Source organism: Kryptolebias marmoratus, linkage group LG22, assembly GCF_001649575.2.
Source record: "Kryptolebias marmoratus isolate JLee-2015 linkage group LG22, ASM164957v2, whole genome shotgun sequence".
NCBI classification, from domain to species: domain Eukaryota; kingdom Metazoa; phylum Chordata; class Actinopteri; order Cyprinodontiformes; family Rivulidae; genus Kryptolebias; species Kryptolebias marmoratus.
In genome coordinates this window covers 23,383,599-23,407,641 of record NC_051451.1, presented here as the reverse complement: position 1 = coordinate 23,407,641, position 24,043 = coordinate 23,383,599, and the positions used below count along the sequence as shown (strand labels likewise).

Below are 24,043 nucleotides of genomic sequence, written 5' to 3'. Positions count from 1 at the left end.
AAAAGGTCAACTATCCGAGGGAAGAGGTCCAGCTAAGGACAGGCAATTTGGCTTTTTTTTTTTATTATTATTATTTTTTTTCTTTTTCTTTGCACCGAGACACATGACATTGTGATCCGACTAAGCTCGGGTCCTCACAGCAAACGCATCGCACAGCACAGCAGTGGGGAGCTCGCACTCTCCCTTTTCTTTGCAAAATTAGATGAGGGCAGGCTCTCCGTTGCGAACAGCTCAGCCATCTACACATTTTCAGATAAACTATGAAAAATTTAAAACTCAGCACTTCAAAAAAATAAATAAACGAGTTTGTGCATATTTGCTATAAGATGACATATACTTACATGATGCATATAATCATATATAGATCAAACAAGCACACAAACATTGTGTGTTGCAGATTTCAGTCTGACCTAAAGAGACTATTGGCTAATAGTCAGTTTTCTGTGGCTTGTAGCAAACACTTCACTGCCTGAAGATAGTAAAGAGTCCTGCACCGGACACTGTGTTGGCTCAGAGCGGATTTAATCCTGAGAAATGTTGTGGTATACCAGCGGATGTCTTCACGCATCCTATAAACACGCACACACACATTCCTATGTACATGCAGGCAAACAAGCCACAAAGGAAAAACAAAATTAAATAAACTTCTGTACAGTAATGTTACAAACCGCAGGTCATTCATCCCTGCCATTATCCATCCTTAAATATTAAGAATAGTTGAAAAGCAAATGAGTTAAATACACAAATACAGAACGTTTCAATCCTTCTCCATGGTGTGCCCCTTCTCTTCTCCCAGCTCTGCAAGGATGCTGTGTTTTTAAATCAGTCAGGAATTAGGCCATTCGATGTAAGCAGCTGTGTTTAGTCTTGGGTTGTCGAAATCTGACAAAAAAAAGGACAAACAATAGTAAAAAGGTGGTTTAAGAAGCTCTTTGACTCCCGAAGCAATCTATTCAAACAGTGTTATGTAACAGTTTCCAGCACTGAAAGTTTGCTTTTAAACACAGTTAAAGAGACTAAGATCACTATAAGGGTGTAAAATCTTTGTGCTTTACCAGGTTTTAGGCATAGTAACAGGGAGAGACCAGCAGGTCGGTGAGGACCAACAACTGATCATCTGTGAACTGCTGCTTGTGTTGCTGCCAGTTATCATGATGAGTCCGTCGGAAGTTGGACAGAGTTTTCTTTACAGTCATCTGGAAGCAGAAAATTGAAAACATGCTATTTTTCTCCACCCGTGTCCACAGAGATGAAGCTCCAGATGATTACACATACTTCAATGGGTTGTGTGTCATTAAGGTGTGCACTCAGGTCCATCAGAAGTTGGGGCATCCAGGTGGGAACATCGTACGGACTGGAGAGAATACAAGCACTCAGACCCAGAACACCAGCATGGCGGCGCACAAGGTCTACAAAAACAAGAGATTCCACTGAAGTGAGTCGACAGAACAGAGTGCATCAACATTCACTTTTACTACTTAAATCCTGGACTACTAATCTGATAGATTCCTACCAGCAGAGGGAATGGTGTCCACTACAGAGCCAAGCTCTCGTTTCCTTTTCTTAGGCAAGCGTGTTTTGCAGAGAGCCTCAAAATGCCCCTGCATGGGAGCATCCATGGACAGGAAATTGCACTGAAGGAAGCCACTGAGAGTGGTGGCAGCCATTTCTCGTACCTAAACCCAAAGGGAAAGGAAGGAAAATCACATGTATCAATAAACTCAGAGGTAGCTGAGACACATGGAAATGTCCAGCAGAAAACACAAAGAATTTTGAGTTTTAAAAGACATTAGGAAACACAATGAAAGCTAAAATCTTAGACCCCAATTCAGAATCATTAAAGGCCCAGTACACTTAAATAACCTAAAATGATCAGCTATTTGCTGAAAAGCCTACATGCAATCAAATAAAAAATAGGATAAGAGGAATACTTTACATTTTTTATGCTCAATACTTTGTTTCTGATCTCATGTTGTGATTATATTCCTTTTTGTAATATTTAGTTTCATAATTAAGTCTGCAATAAATTGTAATTAGAGTCAACCAAACAAACGTACAGGATCAAATTTTATTCATGACATTTTTGAGCTTATAAACATGTTGTGCAAGCTAATTCTATGTTCTGGCTTTCTGTTATTTTACATCCTACCCCCCCCCCCCNCTAAAAATTAATTTCTTAAATAAACCCTTATAGTTCAATGTTTTGCTGCATTGTACAACACATAACAAAACAAAAAATGTCATGGAGGCATGGTGTGTGCCCAAAGGCTATTTGGAGACTGGGGTGAATAAGTAAATTTCTACTCCAGAATCTGTTGCACATTTTATGGCCTTATTTCAAAAGAAATGAGAGCCGTACCCTGAGCTGTGTTGTTTTAAGGTGCTTTTTTGTCCTAATAAATGAGACAAAAGAGTCATATACATAACTATGGTTTATAAATAAGACTAAGGATGCGCCATAAGGTCAAACTAAAACGCTTTCATCACCCCCTCATACACACATTTTCTTTGTCTCTGCTCCTTCCTTCTCCCTCTTGTCCTCCTTCAAGTTGAACATTATCTCCATAGCAACAGATTAATGCAGCCAGTGGTTTCCATAGAAACCATAAGAGGACCGGGGAGGAGTGCAGAGAGCCAAAAGCAAAGTGCTGAATCACTACAGTACAGCTGAAAGACACAGAGAGTGCCTGCTAGCATAAACAAGCACATACTGGCCAATAGGTCAGTGATTATTATATAATCAGGCGGCCGTGTGTCTGCTTCTTTCCAGCTAGTGTTCACATGTGATTAAACTCTTTGCTTTGCATATTCATTTTATTAAAAACAGAGCATTATTCTGAATGGATGTCTGTTTTTTGTTTTTTTTTTACCTCAAGCTGCTCGTCCTCCAGTAGTTTTATTACGAGCGCCCGCACGTCATTCACTGCTTTCTGGTCACTCATGACGGTAAACAGGTTGTAAAAAACCATGATCTGCAGGTATGTGAGCACCGTGTAGCGGGCATGCCAGGAGCTGCTGCCGGCAATCTGTAACACACATCAACAAATCCGTCAGGAACACACTCAAGGCCTCACAAAAAGAACTAGGGGTGTCCTGGATTGATGCAAACGGTCATTTATTGTTAGATTATGCAAAATTTATTTGTTTATATATTACTTTCTGATCTAAATACTCCTGTCACAGAAGAACCTTCCTAAATGCTGTTATATTTTTTAATATGTTGCCAGGGAGCTCCTTACTCTGTGTGGTGAATTATAAAATACAGTCTGCCAGAATAATTGAGGCATTTATTCAAAGTGACTCAGTGAAGCTGTAATTCTCTGGGTAAAAACTTTAATTTCCTTAAAAAGGTAATGTGGACTTTGTACCTTTCTTTTTTTAGCTAACAGACTGCTGCTTGCTGACGCTTTCTAAAAAGTCCTTGTTGAAATGAGGCATGGAACAACAACTACACCGTCCAGATGACTCACCTCTTCCAGGACATCAAGGACCATGGGGATTTGATCTGAGTAAAGAAGTCCCTGAGACATTAGAGACAGACAGGTCTTCGCGTCCCTCTTAAGTTCATCGTAACTGTCATCATTTTCAACTGGAGCAATCTGGGACAAAAGACGGAGGCGGATAAAAGGACAGTTTGTTTTGGAGTCCAAAGATCAAGGCTGTGAATAAACGCGTGTTTCACCTTGAAGAGCAGGGGAAGCAGTCGGAGCTGTTCTGGGACAGCGGTGGTGAAAGAGCGACCGGCGCTTGCAATCAACCACTTGATCACTGCAGACATTTTGAAAACATTTATAAAAAGGCCCACCAGGTTTGTTTTCACCCCCCACCTGACACAATCAACACTGTGTGAGTGCAGACCAACCCACCGGTTTTTAGTAACTTAATTGCCTGCGTTCTTTCATCCTGCTCCCCAACCTCATTCTCCTCCACCACATGGTTCTGGATTTCCTCATCACCCTCCGTTAGGGGCTTCAGTTTCAACAGAATTCGCTCTGTGAAATCTGAGATGCGTGGGGAGCTGGTTGGCTGAGTGAGGGGCAAGTTGACATCAATCATGAAGATGTACGTGAGCACGCTAAAAAGACCAAATCAGAGAAGACATGATGAGACGAAAAGAGATCAAATTAAAACAGCTTTAAGAGCAATATGAAAAGCATCACAACTCACCTGCCAATTCGTTCCCGGACATTCTTGTACACCTGTGTGAGTTTGGGCTCCAGGTACTGAAGCAGCCTGTGCAGAAGTTCTGGTACACGCCACTCCTGCTGGGCCAGACCTCCCTGCAGCACGTAGAGGCGACTGGGAAAGACAGAAACATCATCATCAGTTTGTTTGGTTTAACAGCACCAACATTTCAAGGCTGGGAAACACAGCTTTACAACAATGTGTGTCAAACACCCTAACTGATCTCTTCACATTACATTTATTCAGAAGATGCTTTAATCAAGAACAATTTACAAGAGGAACAAACATGAGGGCAATATTTGGTTCATTGTTTTGATGAACATACTGTTTACTTCATGACTAAATGTTTACAATTTTTTGTTTTAAATAAAAAAGATACTATTACATTTTCTTCTAACAATAATAAACCAGCTGAATAAACATCCACCACAAGTGTTCTTACAGTTTTTTTTAAAAGGCTGCTGGACATTTGGACTGTATCACGTAGGAAAACAACTGCTTTAGGAAAGATTGAAAATCGTTACATCCCACCAAGTCACCACTGATCTAAATATATTCTTAATTATCAAATATATTTAAGACAGGCACCTTTAAGGTTAAAGTTCCTACAATCAGGGATTTTATGGTCAGGTGCAGGCTGCAGAGTAATATTTTCTATTTGAATTTAGAAAGACAGAAGATACACATCATATGACATGCTGCAGCTGTGTATTTCTGGTGTCTTTTTACTCACCAGGCATCAACAAAAGAGCCCCCCTCTCCATTGACAGGAGACTCCATCAGCATCTCAAACAGCTGGTGAAGCTTGCGTGGGTCTCTGCTCTCCTATCAGAGCCAGAAACAACAGTCGTTTAAAAAGGAGCCACCCAAGGCAATAAATATGGGAAAGACTAATAATGTAAATCAACTGAACCTACACAGGCTGTGGCAATGCATGTGCCCCAATCTGCGTACGTTTCTACTGTGATGTTAGACAGGGCAGTACGGAGCAAAGGACATAGCACATCCCAGAGACTTTCAACCTGACAAACAAAATGTAAATGCATTATTAAAAAAGAACAAGAGCTGAGTTTCATACGTGTAGAAGTTTGTTGTTTTTATCAGACTACTTATGTAAGAATCGGAAACCTTTTAGAGAATGTGGAGCGACTAACCCCTGGACTTGTTTCAGATCTGTACCTTTGAGAAGCTCCAGTGCTTGCAGCCTCGTATCAGTCCAGAGATGATCTCAGCAACACACCGTTGTTTGCTCTCATGAGAGTCCGCCACCAGACGCTCCATGTGTGGCTTCAGCACAGGCAGAAAGGCGTCGCAATAATTACGGAACAGTCCCTGGAAGAGCAGGAGATGGAGAATCAACTTCTGTGTTTTGGGGTTTTTTTCTTCACTTTTTGTACTTTCCCAATTGAATCTGATCTCACCTTGAACAAACAGAATCTGCGAGGGCTGAACTTGTCCTTGCCCTTACGATCCTCAAGCGAGAGAAACTCAATGAACTGGTTAATGAACACTGGATCTGAGAAATGGTCAAAGATGATCTGCTCCCGCTGGAAGACAAAAACAACAACAGTGACTTTCACTGGATTGGACATGATGTCTGCATGAGAGATGCAGTAGTTACAAACCTCTGTCATTTCCTCTCTGCTCAGGTTCTGTTGGGGCTGCTCCTCCTGAGGTGCATACATCATCAGTTTTCTATAGATCAATTATAAGGTGAGAGTAAAAGTTGTGAAAGATCTTTGACAAATAGCAAAAAAAAGAAAATCTAAGACAAAGGACACAAAGTAAGGCAGAACTGAGAACTTAAAGCATTATAAAATGAGCACCTTGGCCAGCAGTAGTATCCCCAGTGAGTCTTTTCCACAAACATACACTGATCCCAGTCTTCCTGCGTGTGTGGCAGTTTGTTGCTGTTATACTGGAGCCACTGGTTGTCTGGACGGTCCCCTGCTACAATCTTATCCTCTATTACTTCACCTACCAAAGACAGGTACAGACTGTTAAAACAGCAGGAACAACCTGTAATTTCAAGAAAGAAGGAAAAAAAAACGTTAAAAAAAGCTAACCAAGCAAAAACTTACAGTCCTTGCAAAGCTCAGAGGAGCTGACAGGGATTTTCTTATGTGGTCTTTTTATTTGCTTTAAGATCCCAGCCACAGCCGATATCGCCACCTATTGGAGAAAAATAGATCTTTCAAACATGTTCAAGAAAAGGCACAACTCGTAGCAGAATTTTCTGATCAATGTATGCCACACCTTCCGGACATAGAGGGAATCATGGTTGAGGCTTTCCACAAAGAACGTCACAGCTGGAGGTGGCAGCTGATGATCGTCTCTCAACAGCAAAGACAAGTAGCCGATTGCAATGTGCTCAAATTTCCAAGGCCTGAAGTTCCAAAAAATAAGCGTCAGAGACAGTAAAAGGTAAATCTAAACATGCAGATGTTTACTTTATAACATACATGTTCCTGTTGCTGATGCAGTCCAGCAGATCGCCAATAAGCCCTTTGTATTTCCTGCAAAATGCATAAATAAAATGAGTTTGTTTCATAAACAAATAAAAGTAGACTTGTTTTTATATATAGTTTGAGGTGCAGAGAGAGTAGACATCCTAACAGAAGGAATGATTTTGTTTAAAGTTTGTAAAAACCATTGCTTTAAGAGGAGCTGTGCACCGTACTGTATTGTAATGAGTCTTTGTGTCGCCGTTAGTGTAAAACTTACTCAACAGCTTCAGAGTTTTTGACCTTCTGACGGTTTAGACCTTCGTCTGACTCTTCCTCAGAGGGCACAGGCTCCTCAGGAAAAGGATTTCCAGTAGTCATAAGCTGTTTTGCTACAGAACAACACTCACCGGAGAGCTAAAGAAATAAAAAAAGATAAAACAACAAGTGTCAGCACACAATGTGGTCAAACAATAGTCAGGTTTTAAACACAAGTCCTGTAAGAGGAGACTGATGGACTGGACTGAAAGCAGACCAAAAAAATTAATATTTTGTAGGCGTCTTTAACATATGCTAAAAACTAAATACAATAAACACAAAAGTTGTACTTTTAAAAGAGCTTTAGTACCAGACATAACCACACGTATTCTTAATAATGATCCTTCAAGCTTGACTAAAATATTGGAACAAAGAATCTGAACACAGAAATAAATTAAATATTTATGTTTTTCATAACGTAAAACGTTAAAATCGAATTCAATTTACCTTCATAACACATGAGTAATGTTTTTAGACTGATTAGGAAAATAAAATAAAATTACCATAGCATAACCCTGAAAGATTATAAAAAGTAGAAGACAGCAACAGAGCAGCAAAACGTTTGCATTACATAGTAATGCTTTAATATAAGCTGCAGGAACAGATTTGTGAAAAATAGGAAACAATATTTTCTCTGGAATACTTTCAGAAACTTGTTTTATATGGTTTGTAAGGTCCTAGTTGTTAAAACTTACGTACTTCATCATACTTCTGTGTTTCTTTACCCCAACTGATCAGTTCAGTCCAATCAGGCCTTATACTGAATTTAAAAATCAAATAATTTGGAATATAATTTTTTTTATTAAAATAGAAAATTCAACAGTGCAGGATACATGGCACTCAAAACTAACATCCACTTTCCAGATTCCCATTTAATTCAGTGAGCTTCTATAAAACAGACATCCTTAATATTTTTGATTCCCCTCCCCCGTCTAGTGTTGAACTCACAGCGAAGTCAATGCCGATGGTCTCATACTGCCGATGGATTTTGTCTGCGAGGTCGTCAAAAAGTCGCACAATGGAGGGCTTCTCGAGTGACATGGCTGAGCTGAGGCCAGAGCGGACAATAGCAGGCCACGTCAGAGCAATGCAGTCCCAGTCGTGCAGATTAGCCAGACACACTCCACTGTGGTTCCCGAGAAGACAGTACAATGCACCCTGGAAGGAATTGCATATCAAACAAAAAGGAAAACTGCAATAAAAATATTCCCTAAAATGTAAAAATACTGTATATATATATATTGTCAATTTGCGTGGTGCAGGAAGGACTGTCATACTTTGAACTGCTGCTGAGTAACACTGCTGTTGTCAGGGTTGAGAAACTCAAGGACGTGGGGGATCAGATCTCTGCAGCAGAAATTGTAGGTTCCCAGTGCAGTGAACAACACGCTCTGAGCTCTGCTGCGGACCTGAAAGAGGATAAAAAAAAGTCTCAATTTACTTTATTTCTCCCCTTAGTATTCTAACAACACTAACCCTGTAAAACTAAATCAAAGAGTAAAAAAGAGCAAACAGATACAGCACAAACACTTTAAGATTTACTGCTGATGATGTGGAACTCACCTGACTGTATGTGCTAGTGGAAAGCCTCAAAAGATCTTTCATCAGCTTCTGGTGAATGGTTCTGTACTGACATCCCTCCACAGTCAGTTTCCTCAGCTGATAATAACAAAAAATAAGAAAGTTATGAAAGCTAAAATCACAAATACCAGAACAAGAATTTCAAAAGCATAGATACCATATTCTTAATGAGTTAGTCAAATTTGCATTCTTCTTTGTGATACTTTTTTCCATCAGTTTAAATTCTCTCCTCTGTGCTCACACACTGTAATAACGCAGGCAAATTCCCAACAATGAGGCTTTCATTTCCTTAAATTTCATTATCTGTTGCCAGACATCAAAATGAGCCTAAAACTGTGCCTGAAAATGAACCATTAAGGCCACAAATTCAACAGAGGTTACATTCAAAGCAAAGCAGTGCAAAGATGATGTTCTGCTTAGAAAACATTGTTCTTTGTGTGTGTGTGTGTGTGTGACAAATCTTTCAATTTATAATTCTTGTTATTTACATGTACAAGAATAACTCGACAGAAATTTAGAATAGGAAGAATGTCTTGAAGTAAATATAGATCTTGCTCTACCATCTCCTCTGTCGGGCCAATGTCTTCATGCAAGTAAAAGTGCCCTGTGCATGCTGGGATGTGCAGATGTACAGCATGACACCTTTGGTACAACTGTGTGAGAAAGCCTGACTGCTGCTTCACATTCACTTCTCTATAAAACAGCTAAGGTTTTAAAAGTTGCTGAGAAGGTTTAAAAACTCAAATCTGCCAAGTTGGCTAAAACTGTAGCTAAAGAGATAATATTTCCACTTAAAACTTACCTCGTGCTGAAGCATGACTCTGTCAATAAGAAGCGCTCTGATGTGCTGTTTTCTGCCGTGAAGCTGCAGATGAAAGAACAGGGCTTCACTGACTCGAAATTGGCAAACAGTACGTAAAATTAGCCACTGCTGCATTTTGAGCAAACTGTGGCAGAGTATATTTTTAACATCCCATGAGTGTATCTGCAGGGAGGGGAAAAAAAACCCAGAAGGAAATACAATCTTACTCTGTTTTCCATTGATTTCTTTACAAGGTTGAAGCTCTTCCAGCGGGAGTCAAACTCGTGCTTGTGCGAACCTTTGAAGTGCAAAAGGTCGCTGATGATCTGAAAAAAATCATTTTTATTTGGCATGTGATCAGTACATGGTTTATGTAAAACAAGCAATCAGCAGTAACGCCTAACTGGAACCAAAGTAAAGGCTCCACGGAACATCAAGAAGTACTGAAAATCATTCAAAGGTTGCATTTTGATTATCTTCACCAACTCACCTTGATGATGGAGAATAGAGACTTGGTGTCGTCTTCTGAGTGCTCCAAAATATAATCTGCAAGCAAAAGATACAGAACCTTAGAAGACAGAAAACCTAAAATTTGCTGCAGGCTTCCCTACTAGTTAAGACATGGCTGAAGCAGAATAATAGACCAAAAACTTAAAATAGGTGAGCACGTACGCAGCAGCTGTGTCATCACGCTACAGATAGCATCTCTGTAGTTCTCTCTGGTTTTATCTGTAGATGGAAAGAATTTTACTGGGTAAAATGATAACACAACAAACTACATATCTGTTGTATTATCTATTTTTTTTTCCTCTGAATACATACCATATTCCATTCCTGTATACAGGGTGGTCTCATCCAGATTCACCATGCTATGAACTCTGTGAGAAAAAGCAGGAACCATGAAAACTGGCACTGAAGTTGTGTCTCAAAACAAATGTAGCAAAAGGGACCTTTCTTTTAAATAACATAGGAATGTTTTTTTCCCTTTTCATCTATAGAATAAGGTCTATTTTATAAATGCTGCCACTCACAGTTCAGGGATGGGCTCTCCTTTTAGTGGAGGCATCAGACTCCCTGCTCCCAGGAGACAGTGCTGAACAATGGTGAGGCTTTGAAGGACATCATCTCTAGAAAAAAAAAAAAATCATCAACACACACTTTCATTCTACTATACAAAAGAATAGCTAATTAAATATTTGCCTAATATAAATGAAAATGATTACGGAGTGTAATTTCTATAAGAACACAGACAGACGTTTAGCACCTGCTCATTTCCTGTTCTCCTTTTGCAAATCTCTGAAGGCGCTGGAGTTCAGGCTGGAGGATCAGGTCCAGCAAGTAAAAAGAGAATGAGGTCTCCTCAACACTGGGGACATGCCACTGGATGTCCAAGTTCCACAAGTCCCCAGGCCGACCCCAGTCCTGCGCAGACAATAATATGGGAAAAATAATTTTTTAAATCATCTTCTGTAACTTTATTTTTTTACATGCTGTAGTGTTTTTGCAAACACAGATGACGTGGGTTTCCTCTTGACCGAAACATCTTTAATCTAATTAAACAAATTATATAAACCGTTATAAACTGTCATTTTCCAGAGATTGGGGAAAAAAAGTTTCTTTCTTGGTTAAAACACGGGGTATTTCCATTTTTCCAGAGCAAAACCAATACTGACATCAGAACCTGTTTGTTTTTCCACAGCCAGAAGGCCACCACTCAGCCACATCACACTTTAAATATTTGTTGCTATGTATTTTGGATCCATCTGGTGTAATCTGAATTTCTACACAACTTATTTACAAAGATTATAGTGTCTGTCCTGTTATCCCTGTAAACAAATGTCACCAGTAGTTTAAAATGCTGTTTTACCCAAGAGTCCGTCTGTGAACACTCTTTGCACCGACGACCAGCATTTCAGATATTGATCAATATTTATAAAAGGCGCAGCAGGCAGGAGTTTACCACACTGGTTCAAGCAGGAATTTTAAATGGCAGCTGGTTAAATGTTTATAATCCAAGTTCCAAATACTGTTTATAAATTTAGCTGAAAGCAGATGTTATGAATGCAGCTTTATGCGGCGTATTAGTCAGCAGTTACATGATGGGTGATATTAAAACAAACAGCAGGAAGATGAGAGGCAATAAGATCATGATTTTTATGTCTTTAAATAGCCTAACTGTAAACTAACTTGAATTTTAAAACAAGATATTCACAACATTTTAGTTGTTCATCTTCATCCCTAGCCCCTTAAAAAAAAACATTTTATTTGCTCTAACCCAACAAAACATTCACGCCAAGAAAGCAATGGCTCGGAACTAGCAACGAAAAGAAAACAAAAGCCTTTAGGAAATTTAAGACAAAAAGGCACGGAGATTGTACTAATTTTTCCCAGTGAGCTACATGTATATTTAATTTATTCCTTGTTGATTAATTGTGTAAGAACAACTGAGGTGTAAAATCAACATGTGTATTTAGGTGTGCAGACAAAGATGTGATGACATGAAGCTGATCAGCTCCAATATGTTTATGAACAAATCATTTTGTACTTCTAAATATTAATATCAATAATATTTGTTTAATTCTAATGAAATATTCATGCATGTTTCATAATCCTATCAGTCTAAGCTACTTCTAGAAATCTGTATATGAGAAGTTTAATTCCTTTGTATTGCAGGAGGCAACAATCAGATTATCAGCTCAGGTAATAAATTATATATGCAAATAATTAAAAGGAGATAAATGATTTAAGTCACAACAGGAGCCACAGAGAGTTATGTGAGTCTTAAGTATCACGAAATGTAAGAGTTCTGTGTTTGTGTGCATTTTTAGATAATGACTACAATTTCAAACTCAATTACATCTAATGGGCCTTTAGAAAAACTGACCACTTCTGTATATTATTAGTAAAAGAAAGGTGAAACTTTTTTTTATTAAGCCTATAAATGTTCCCAACATTTAACATGCAGCAAATACCTTGATGGGGAGGTAGTCACTGACTGGCTGGTGGAAGCCTCCTGGCACACTGCAGTACTCGGTGGGATAGATGAGGGCAGTGGCGCGAAGGATGTGGTGCAACAGGTTACAGGCCAGAATATAGCCCTGCTTACACTTGAGGTGAAGAGTCAGCTGCAAAATCTGGACCAGGTCAGAGCGATACGGCAAGAGCTTGTCACCATCCACCCGAGTTACCTGAAAGGGAAAAATATTGTTACGATATTGAATGTTGAAGAGAAACAGCGGGAATGGATTGGATTATTTGAGTCAATTCACCTCAGAGAGGAGCTGCAGATTCCACAGAAACTCCTTATCAAGCTCCTCCTCATTCAACACTTCCTCATCTGTTAAAAACAAAGCGTACATCAGACAAATGACAAAGGCTCAAGAGGGGAAACATGAGTAATACATTCGGAAATGTGCTCATGTGCTTCTTGATGTGTTTCGATAACTTACTGACAGCAATTTGGTTTATGGCATTGCAGCAGTGTGGCACTAACATCTTGAGTGACTCTGCAGGGTGACACTGGAACAGAAAAAAAGAAATATAGTGAAGAAAAACTTTAAAAGACGATCTGTTTGGGGTACATGAAAAGTGTGAGCTGGGAGGACTCACCTTGGCAGCAGCTCGACACATGTCGGCCACCATTCTTCCAGCTACTCGTGTCTCAAAGATGTTGGTGGTTGCAAAGTTGAAGACCTTTTCCAGAGCCACCTATTCAAACGTTGAAGCAGTATGATAAATGTATCAGTGTACATGTACTAAGTGTGTATACTCTGCATACAATACAGATACATATAGGTATACACACTATTACAGAAATAAATAGGTGCTAACATGATGCAAAGCATACCACAAGTTATAAAAAAGAAGTAAAATAAACTAAAAAGCACAGGACAAGCTAGTATGCCTCATTTTAACATGTCAAAAAAAGAAAAGCTTCTAAAAAAGGCATTCATGCTTCACTTTTAGTGCCCAATATTTCTCTGTAAATAAACATAAGAACACTCCGAAAACAGACATGAGTGAATCTTAACCTTGAAGATATCCAAGGAGCACTGTGTGAGGATTGTGCTAAAGGTTGAAGACAGCCCAAGCTCCACCAGACTCTCAACGTGAGTCATTTTTTCGGTTTCTGTTTCCTCTCGGGTTTGTTCCAGAGTGCTGCTGTCTATCAGGGCAAAGCATCTGTGCAAAACAAAACACAGTGAGGTTAAAATGTTCAGATATTACTCACTTCAAACAGTGCAAAAACAGAAAAATGACACTGTGAATTATAAGCAATGCTGTTTTGCATTCAAACAATATACCTGTCCATGAACTGAAGCACAAAGTCTTCAAACTCAGCTGAGGCAGAACACATCTCTCTTTCCACCTGACAAGTTAAAAAATAATAATAAATCTCTTTCCAATGATCATTTAACACGTCTGGTTTAATTATGAAACTGGTCTACAGATTTCTGCAGTTCACCTCTGTCAAATCAGTTCTTTCATGTAGGGCAGACGAACAGTCCACCAAAGGCACAAGAGTCACAAATGTAGCAATAAACTGGAATGTGATCTGTAGAGAAAGAAAATATGTTTCTGATTTAAGGAATTTATGCAACAAAAACATCACATGTACAACAAGAGTGCAGACATAAAAGAAAGCAAAGCATTGTAGCGCACCATGCACTTGCTGAAGTCATTGGGGTCCACGCCGGGCAGAGCTCTCATGAGCAGGGGCAGCATGTGAGTGGGCCCTTCAGGGTAGTGCTGCCCACCTGATACCAGGCTGCGTGCTACACCGATCATACAGCTCAGGGTGGCTGTCAGCTGGTGGGGTTCTGTCAGGGTCTCCAGAGCAGGATATGTTCTACAGTAAGGAGAGGTAACAATTAATCCTTTGTCTTCATTGCTAATGTTGGCCTTATGCTTTAAGATGAAACGGAGAAAACTATCAACAATGTGTCGACAGTGCCAGGAAACCTCAGATAAAAATTCTGCTAACCATAAAGGTAGTATCTCACTGGGCTGTGACTGTTGGAGACTAGTTGGCGAATCAAACTTGACTCAATATTCAGCGAAAATATGCATTTTTTTTTCCAGTTACAGTCTCAATGAACTCTGAGTGTCTGCAACCAAGTGATGAGTAAGTTGTGTGGCTGCGTTTTGAACAGCCAATTAGGGAAAATCACAATTTATTTTTGTGCGCATGGCTTGCCATACTGTATTCCAGGTCATGCAATGTATTTCGTCGCCCATCTCAGCCAGCTTTGTATCGTGACACATTCTGCTTTTCACCAACTAGTTGCCAAGTGAGATACTACATCAAGTATAATACAAACTTACTTCTCAAGCACGGGGGGAATGACCAACTCTGGTCGCATCAAAGCGAGGTTTTGGAGGGCCTGGGCTGCATCAAGACTTCCCGTCTTGCTGAACATGGCCAGCAGAACCGGCTGCATCATACTTTGTACAAAGTCTGTAATATCCTCCTCTGTGAGCTTGTGACTGTCTGGAATTGGCGTCAGCCACGACGGCTTTCTGTAACGCTCTCGATGCAACCGGCGGACCACGCTGGCTGGGAGACGCTGAAGCAGCTTCATGAGCTTCATCTAGATGTGAAGACAAGGGGACAGAAAGACATATACATGACAAAGGGGAGACAGAGGTGGACAGTATGTTTTTGTGTACAAATGGAGAGGCAGACTGTATGGAGCATCTAGAGACACAGGTAACATAATGGACAAACAAACAAAAACCAATACACTGTGAACACAGTTTTATCCAGTTCCTTTGTATTTTTGTACAAATAATGAAAACTATCGGTAGAAAAAAATAAAATAAAGTCAAATTCCACCAGGCAAAAAGTCTTATTAAAATGTGAGGCACCCTAGGCACTTTCTATTACCCATGATGACAAAGCCTAACTTGAATGCATTCACACTTTTCTCTTGCCTGATTGCAAAACCCTGTTTACACGTATTAAAAACTGAAAAATAACTGGATGAACATCTCTCACGTGCCCAGGCAACACAAACTCTGCCCCCCACACACACACACACACACACACACACACACACACCGCCCTTAGCAAAAACAAAATAAGATTTGAATTTAAATGGCACATTGCTGCCTGCGCTGCTTAAAATCTAACACAGACAGATCCTCAAAACAGAAAGGTATGTGACCGTGGTGCCAGTGACCTTTAATAGCTTTGCAGCCATCTCACTCACATGACCTGCTGTTATTTCTGAACTGGCTATCAATGTAAACGCAGACAGCCAACAAGATTTAGGAGGCTTCCTGGAATGATGACACGCATATTGTGCTCTGTCACCGTGAATGTTTTTAGCCAAGTCAAGCTGTGTACAAGCTGGAAAAACAACATCCTCAGGCAAAAACAGCTGAGCAGAAGGCACAAATAATAGTTTATAATAGTTTAACAATTTATTTTTGGAGACATGAAACTTTAGCTCAGATATCACATGGTTACAACTGTAACCTTAGAATTATTGACTGCTGTCTCTTGAGGTTTAGTTAGCAGAATGTTATCACTAAGCTACCATAGTCAAGAACCATGAACATCTGATGCTTTTTGAGATTTTTGTCTTTTTTAGCACTGTCACACATGAGTGAAATTTTAATGGTAAGCCTGATTTAAGATGCTAAAGTTTGTTATGGTGTCATTAGATGAACAGTCAAAAAAGAAATGACTCACCAACCACCGACCATGATTAGATGGGTGGAAGAAAGATGTGATACTGTTAAAAAGGCCGCTGAGCTGTGCTTGAGTCTGCTTGCTGGGTCCTCCCTGAAAATGATAAAATCAGTCACCGAACCCGTTCTGCCCAGTAAATACAGAGAATCTAAAATTATGTTGTGATCTGTGATCTAACCAGGAGGGATGACACCCAAAGCACTACATGGCTGATGTCGTAGGCATTGGTAACGTATCGTGGTACCATCATCTGACCGGTCCCTACAGGAAGATTCAAACTTCTCAAAACTCTTGTGAAAATCTGTAATGTAAGAAAAAGAAAAAAAGGTTGTCAATTAGTTTGATGTGGACCGAATAAACTGTAAACCTCAACAACAGGTCAGGCATGTTTATGTTTATTAGTGACACACATCAGTTTCAGTGAGGAAACAAGCATGACGCAAGTCACTTCCCCTCTAAGAGACGAGTTCAAAAGAGACACTTGATAGTTTGGTCCTCTGACTGGCAGCAAAAGCAGTGAAATACAAACCATGAAAACACATGAGAGCATGTGCCGCAGTCTTAAAAACAGTTTTTGATTGCACAATGGGTGGCAGAAAAAGAGGAAAACAAACCTTCGGAATATAGGGGTCCCAATCAATGTAGCCGATGTTGTCATTGGCCAAGCGAGCAAAAAGATTAACCAGGTGCTGTAAGTGTGCAGAAGAACATGTTACAAAAGGAAAGCAGAAATATTCATTACTGTAGACTATAACCAAATGTACTCACAACTTCCCAACTTGGGAGATTTTGAACAGACACCCACAAGTTGATCAGCTCATCAAACCACAACCTGTAAGAAAAAGAAAAGTTGAAAATGTTAAAAACATTGTAACTGCCCATATCCACCTAACTTACAAGTTACAGTTTTCCTCATTAAAAAGAGAAAAATTCTGATTGATAACACTAAATGGCTATATAGGCAATTTTATTACATTACTGAGGCTATAAATCTGTGCATAAAACTTTTAAAACTACGTCAATCACTACATGTATAAAATATATTGTAATATTCTTTTGAAAACATCTGATTGTAAATATTCTGAATCACTCAACAACAAGTCACTACTTGTAATTGGCTGATTTATCTCCACAGTTAACCCGTCACTCCTAATTCAATCACCTCTTTCCCCTTCAGAGAGCAAGCTATTCTTATAGTTTACAGTTTATTCTTATAGTATCGTTGGGTTTGGAGGCTAAAGTGGCTTCAAGCAAAGCCGTATTTTAGATCTCATCGATACGGAGGAGAGTGTGGGAAGTTTCTTACTTAAACCCCATGTGATGCAGCTCAGGAGGCAGAGTTGTGGGTAAGAAAAGCTCAAAGTAGCTGATTGCTCGTTGCATGGTGACATCAAAGGGACAAAGGAGTGGTCTCCACTCATCCAACATCTCCTGAGTAGCGGCCTCTGAGAAGTATCTGCACGGAGAGAAACATAATTAGAATGAGTGAAAATAAACTAATGACTCATGATGGCAAAATGGTGTTATTCACAACCTTGTGAATGAATGCGAATGGAGGCTTAAAGCCTGTAAAGTTGCTTTATTCACTTTGAAACGCTGCAAAGACTTTATGGAGACAGATTTTATAAGGGGGAGGAGAGGGGGAGCTGCATTATTTTATTGGGAACAACAAAGAGATGATTATTACAACAGAAAGAACAAGTGTTACGAAAGAAGTTGCACCAACAGATTAGGGATGGCGTGCCACCACGTACCACCCCCTCCCCATTGTAGTGCTGGTTTCTGATATATTCATGTTCTTATTCTGTCCACAAGACAAACAGGACACCGGTGTCCAAATAAAACAGCAACTACTAGCACGTCAGAGCTGGAGTGTAATTTCTCACAAAGACATTATTTTAAACCCTTGTGGTTCCTTTAGAGGAAATGTCGTGCTTTGTTGCACGATTAGGTAAACTACATATTTTACAAGATCTCCCAGCTGTTGGATTGATACCACATCAGCTGAAGAACAGCTTTGTGTCCTTCCTCACTGCTGAGCCACAGTATCTGAGCAGCAGCTCACAACAAATCACTATCCCTCCTCACAGGTACAAGGAACTCCCGCAGTAGACAGAATTAGATGGGCTAATAGGATTATCTGACTACTGTAGGAGCGAACTCAAGTACGAGTCCTAGTGCTTGGCCGAGATATCGTCATGCATACAACTCTGGAGAACACAGTTACTGAGATCTGCTGATGGCAGCAATATTTTATCTGTAAAATATTTAGGTTAAATTTAATTTTAGGACACATTAGTAACAAATAATATATATTTTTTAAAATTTCACAAAGATTTCTTTACGCAACTAATATATTGCCATACAGTTATGGTCACACCAATATACGTGAGGTCAAATTTGCAAGATAAATTTCAGTAAAAGAAATGTATTTGATACATAAAAAACCTTTTTAAACAAATCTTATATTGAAATGTTATAAGAAAACTCTCTAAATGTCAAGAGAACTTTAGATGAGGCGTTTACTGATAAGTATATAAAGATGTACTTACGGTCTGCAGCTTTTCACTAGTGTTTTTAACACGTTTTCCACGGAGCTAGAATAAAACAAAATAAGACAGATGTAAGTAACCTACCAGTCAAACAGTGATGTTAGTAAAACAGCCATCATCACACAAGGACCATTTGACTTTAATCGCATGCATACAGTATGTAAATCTTTTTACACACCTAACCAAAGCACTATAAAAAAGATTATTGCATAATGATTAAATAGTAATGAAATGATATTGACAGTCAAAGATACATACAGATACAGTATCTTCACAACTGATTTTATACAATGCAATCTTAAACTAGTATCCTTGTTTAATATGTGGTTTTAGCCTGGGGAAACAATCATTTTATACATCACAAACTTCCAACTAATATCTTCAAAATCTGACTGCAAATGGAGAACCAGAACAAGAAGGGAAACCAGCATAACCACTACCTGCTTACTTAGAAACTAAGAAAAACTACTTTTAAATCCAACTGACTCCACTATTTATCTTTATGATAGTTAGGATCTGATTCAGCTGACATGTAGCTAAAGTTAATACTTTAATAATTAGTATATAATGGGTAATTCTGCCAGCAGTACTACCTAAATGCATGGTTTTATCCAATACAAGCAGGTGACACACAGCCAGTAGAACATTATCAAACACATGCACATCCAGTTTTAGGAACTAAATGGAATGAGCGTAAACTTAAACGTTTCAGGATAGCAACTTTGACAAATGTTTGAAAATTCAAGAGAACTACACTTTCTGAGCTACAGCTTCAGATGAAATCTGACGAGAACCTGGGCTCTTTAATAGTTCCTGATATTTTTTGTTAAATAAACACAAACTAAACAGCAAGCTAGCAGGGCAAATGAACAACAAAACCCTAAATTATCATTATGTGTTCATTAAACCACACAGTTCTACTACTGAAACTGTTAAGGTATCATTAATGGTAGCCAATGTGTCATAAAAGCAAGTATTAATTCTTAGTAATCAGCCTTTTGTTGCAGTACTGGTGCCCCATAATCTGGTTTAACTGAAAAAGTTGGAAATATAATATAACACATTATTAAATATCCTAAAAATATAGAAAACCCTACACATCCTCTGATAGTTTGGAGAAAAGAACATAAAGAATCTGTTAGCTGCAGTGCGACAGTCTCCAATATGAGTGAATGGTTAACATTGATGACAGTATTTTTTTTCCTGACACAAACTACATATGGGGTGTCCAGTTGTTTTTGTTTCGTTTTGTTTTACATGCAGTGTATACAAAAAGAAGCATCCAAGTGCCTTTAGGGCAAAATTTCAAAAATAAAACATGAAGAAGGGCTGTCCTTACCACCTCTGAACCAATTTTAACATTATGAGTTTAGAAGAAGAACGAAGCCGTGGAGAACTAAATGTAAAAAGAGACAAAGGCATAAAGAACACTTTCAGCACACAAGAAAGAGCCAATCACTCCAAATAAAAACATGCTGTGCATCAACATTTTGCACAGTTATGTTATCAGAGTATGATTTTCTTGTGTACGTTAATAATATTTTGTCATTGTGAAATAAATGAGCAGGCAATCAGCCAAAGCAGCTTGACTTCATGTCAGCTTGTGATAAACATACAATGTTTCCATCGCACCATAAAAGAGCACCACGCACTGCTCGCCAAAACCTTTGTAGAAGCAAAACAGAGGTTTCTTCCCAAAAATCATGATAGAAGCACAGTTCTGTATAAGGGTACGAAGGGTATGTGAGGTAAAACAATCCATCTGCTCTCTTCTAAGTGGCCCAATAAAGCAATCTATTTTTTTATAACATCTGCCAAAATCAATAATCTAAGAGTGACTTAAGGTATGAAAAGGTTTGGTTTAGAAATGAATAAATTTGATGTATAAACACATTCACCTAAACTGTCAAAGCATATGGATAGGTGAATAGCAGTTAGCAAATTGCAATGGTTGAGTGACAAATTAAAAAAAGGGAAAAATATCACACCTTCCGTCAACATGGAAACATTACTTGGGAAGCAAGTGTGCACGTTAATGGTTCCTATTTTTAAAATGCTACAAATAAGGGCCAAAAGGCATCAATCAACAATATCAATAACATTGGACAGACTTCTTGTTTTTGATCCTTCCTCTTGTAATATGCTTGTCATTACTTGTCATAAATAAATTGTACAATTTTGATGTAATTACTTGTGGATAACATGCATTAAAGTTCATAAACTTTAGTTACAGATTAAACCAAATGATATTTTAACAGACTGAATATCACAACCTTTGTGAAAATGGATAATTTCCTGCCTTCAGCATCGTATTAGCCTTGCAAGTCTGTTTTTCTATCACTTGCAGCCTAAAGTATTTTCATGCAGCTTAATCCTCAAAAAAGCTGTTCTTTTATATTTTTTTTCCATCGCTGTCATTCGGCAGCTTAACAAGTAGGAAATAGTGACAGAAATGCTGCCCTTCAACACTAAATTGGTAATAAGCAGCAAGTATTTTATCATTTCTAAGCCATCTAACAAAAAGTTTCTAACATAATTTTAAAGACAACGACGGTACGGTAAAATCCTTACATTTGAAACAATCATTCAGACACAAAGTTGGTTCTAATGTGCAGAAATGAGACCTAAATATGTTCTTTTCTGTGGCATTGTCAAACAGAAAGGTGTGTGCTGGCAGGTTAAAGGTAAAAAAAACCAAACACTGATAACTGAGCAGGTGACTCTGGTCAACATAATGTTTCATTCAAGGTTTGTTGAAACAAATAACTAAGTCTCAAAAATATGAACAATAATGTTCAGCTCTGGGGTTAAGCACGTGGTAAATAAATAATAACAGCACGAGCATGGAACCGAGGCGTACTTAGGAAACCAGTTGAGGCCAAGATGCTCCGTTTTAGAGAACAGGATTCTGTCATGCAGCTCATACAGTGGTCTCCATGGCAACTCAAGGTCCTCCCTCGACAGTAGTTCTCTTTTCCTGTTGGATAAATAAAACATCATCATACAGATGTCAATAAAAATAAAAAGATGCGCAGATGACGACTCATCGTAAAGCTTCGACCTGTGAGAAAAGTTTGCAGCACAGAGATGTTTGTTTTCATTGGTGCATTTGTAACAGAAGAAGAAGAAGAAGAAGAAAAAAAAAGCTGGGGCACACTCTCACTTGAGGAGGTTGATAAGTAGGCGAGCTAGCCCTTGCATCATGCTGATCTCCAGTCTGGGCATCGTCACTAGCTCGTAGAGCAACTTGATAAACAGCACATGGTCTTCTTTGCTGAACTTCCGTCCATACAGTCGCATGTACCTTAATCAGAAGCACAGATTTAGGCGTACGAAAGTACACAGCCATGCGTTATGTGAAAATAACAATGCCAATGTCACAAATAACCCCCCCCCTCTGATATGATCGTAATACCAAAATACAACCACAGAGTATCTGGGTCACCCAAACGGCAAACTTTCCACGTCCATGAGCAAGCAGTGAGTCACCGGACACAACCATGAGCCAGCACTAATAACTCAAACGGATTTAAAAGTCCTGGTAAGCAAGTCCCTGATAAATAATTTACTGTTTTTAGGTAAAGCAGCAACAGTTGTGCTGTGAGGAACTGGCTAAGTTTCTACAGGTAATGGAGTAAAACGCCATAAACATGACACTGCATATTATGAGACTGCTGTGTTAGGGATGCCCCTAAAGACTACAAGGGGGCAAACTCAAAAGAATCTAATAAAGCCTTAATATTTTAAATTAGTGCTGTCACAAGAGGCTGTAACTCTAAATAAGTAAACATTTAAGCACAGCGGAAACGACCTGTTCTGTGGTGTCTGGGTCATGCCTTTATTAATCCACTGCACTCATTATGAAACCTAATCAAACAAACAAACCAGAGCACACTTTCCTGGAGTTAACCTACTATGAGATCTCAAAAGCACGCCATGCTACAAACTAATGTATTTTATTTATTATTAATGTTTCATCGATAAATAGAGTTTCGTTTGATCGACCACTGAGCAGCTTGAGTAAATCTGCAAACAAAACACCCGAGCCATGGCACATCACTGCAGCACTATTAAGAAGACCAAAAACAGAAAATGTGAAATGAAGTAACGAGAAACGGCGGGTACTTACGTTGAAAGTTTCCTCGTCCAAAACAGGACGCCGGGCCATATCTCTCTGAGCTGAACGGCTCGGCCCAAGTTCCCTTTTATTTTACTCAGAATTTCATTGGATTCGTCATCCAGCCTGTCCGCATACGGCAAAAGTTTGTTGTATACGATGTCTTTTTGAGGAACAAAACCTAAAGTGTCGGACTGTGCCCTTTTCATATTACAAATTCCGAACTGGCTAGCTGCCCCTATGCTAGCACTTTTCCTTCACTTGCTCGGGCTCTCGGTGCGCCTTCTCGCACTATCCGGCTAAATGAACTAGCTATCAGCTCCCCACTTGGTATTTTCCCTGTGGGAAACTGTGGTTAGGAGAGTCACAAGTTGACGACACGCTAGCTAGCCATTTAGCTCAAGTTAAATTAGCACACTTTACCGGAAAAACACAGAAATGTCAGCGCAACTTTAAGAAATACATCAAGGCTAACAAAACGACTACTTTGTGCAAAAAAATAAAAACCCCTTGGCACTGGAATTCCTCCTCTTTCGGTATTTCGAAACGCCTGACACCAAGCTAATGGTTTAGCTAAAGTTAGCCCTTCACTACAAAAGCACTGTCATATCCCAAGGACTGTCAACGTCAACTGATTCATCCAACGACTGCAGGGCTGAGTGAAGACGACACCCAGCTACCTAGCTACCCAACACATACGTCATATCCGGCAGCTCCGACTAGGACTACACTTCCCAGAAGCTCCTTACAACTCAAGCTTAACATTAGCCATTCAAACAGGATGATCTACTTAAGAACTTGTGTCCTCTAAAGTCATTTACTTGGCAGAAATGAGCTTTTAATTTACTTGAAGTTACTGATGCTTTGTAAAAAAAAAAAATAATAATAATCTTTTTTTTTTAAAATACAACAGTAGTGACCGCAAATAATAATTTAAAATAGTCAACCTTGTTCTATGTCGAAGTGGATAGTATGTGAAAGGTCAAAAAGACGACAGTCCAAATTAGTTAGTACTGTGCAAAAACAGCACATATGCTTAACGTGACCGCCATCTTGTGGTGAAATGAGGAGTTAAAAAGTGTCATAATTAAACCAGTTGTCTCACTCTAACTAATTTTGAAATACGTCAGGGGTAATGTAGTCTACACAGAAGATGCGTAATTTGCTCTTTACCTTTAAAAAAATATGTTGTAAGATATAAAGCAAGGAAGTGTATCTGTAATGCCAGGAACATGAAAGAAACAATTCACGACCCAAGCATGTGACTGAGGAAACGCCTGCTTTCATAGACGATCTATGCATGTAGCGGAAATCCGTTTGTTTGTATCCTAGCAACCGTAGACGTGT

At 39.1% G+C, this 24,043-nt stretch overlaps 1 protein-coding gene across 2 annotated transcripts; it reads right to left on the bottom strand.

Annotated features, from left to right (window-relative positions):
* Nucleotides 1-11: 11 nt before the first annotated feature.
* On the bottom strand, nt 12-23,351 carry psme4a (proteasome activator subunit 4a). Of its 2 annotated transcripts, XM_017413023.3 has the most exons (48): nt 22,709-23,351; nt 21,743-21,883; nt 21,440-21,556; nt 19,919-19,975; nt 18,580-18,624; nt 17,334-17,483; nt 16,796-16,859; nt 16,642-16,716; nt 16,206-16,328; nt 16,028-16,120; nt 14,656-14,921; nt 13,993-14,179; nt 13,796-13,885; nt 13,635-13,699; nt 13,362-13,512; nt 12,940-13,038; nt 12,780-12,849; nt 12,600-12,667; nt 12,303-12,518; nt 10,595-10,752; nt 10,362-10,457; nt 10,153-10,208; nt 10,003-10,059; nt 9,821-9,876; nt 9,558-9,656; nt 9,331-9,393; nt 8,511-8,606; nt 8,225-8,356; nt 7,896-8,105; nt 6,910-7,046; nt 6,648-6,701; nt 6,442-6,571; nt 6,267-6,357; nt 6,012-6,162; nt 5,811-5,880; nt 5,607-5,732; nt 5,365-5,517; nt 5,103-5,207; nt 4,919-5,010; nt 4,168-4,299; nt 3,867-4,075; nt 3,683-3,768; nt 3,471-3,599; nt 2,871-3,026; nt 1,514-1,676; nt 1,276-1,409; nt 1,056-1,196; nt 12-882 (listed from the first exon to the last, which is right to left on the bottom strand). In XM_017413023.3, the coding sequence occupies exons 1-47, from the start codon at nt 22,903-22,905 to the stop codon at nt 1,062-1,064; spliced, it is 5,550 nt and encodes a 1,849-aa protein (XP_017268512.1). In that variant the 5' UTR covers nt 22,906-23,351; the 3' UTR covers nt 12-882; nt 1,056-1,061. The 2 variants fall into 2 exon arrangements, with proteins under 2 accessions (XP_017268512.1, XP_017268513.1); XM_017413024.3 differs by lacking the exon at nt 19,919-19,975 and having other exon boundaries at nt 22,709-22,905.
* Between the last annotated feature and the right edge of the window lie 692 nt (nt 23,352-24,043).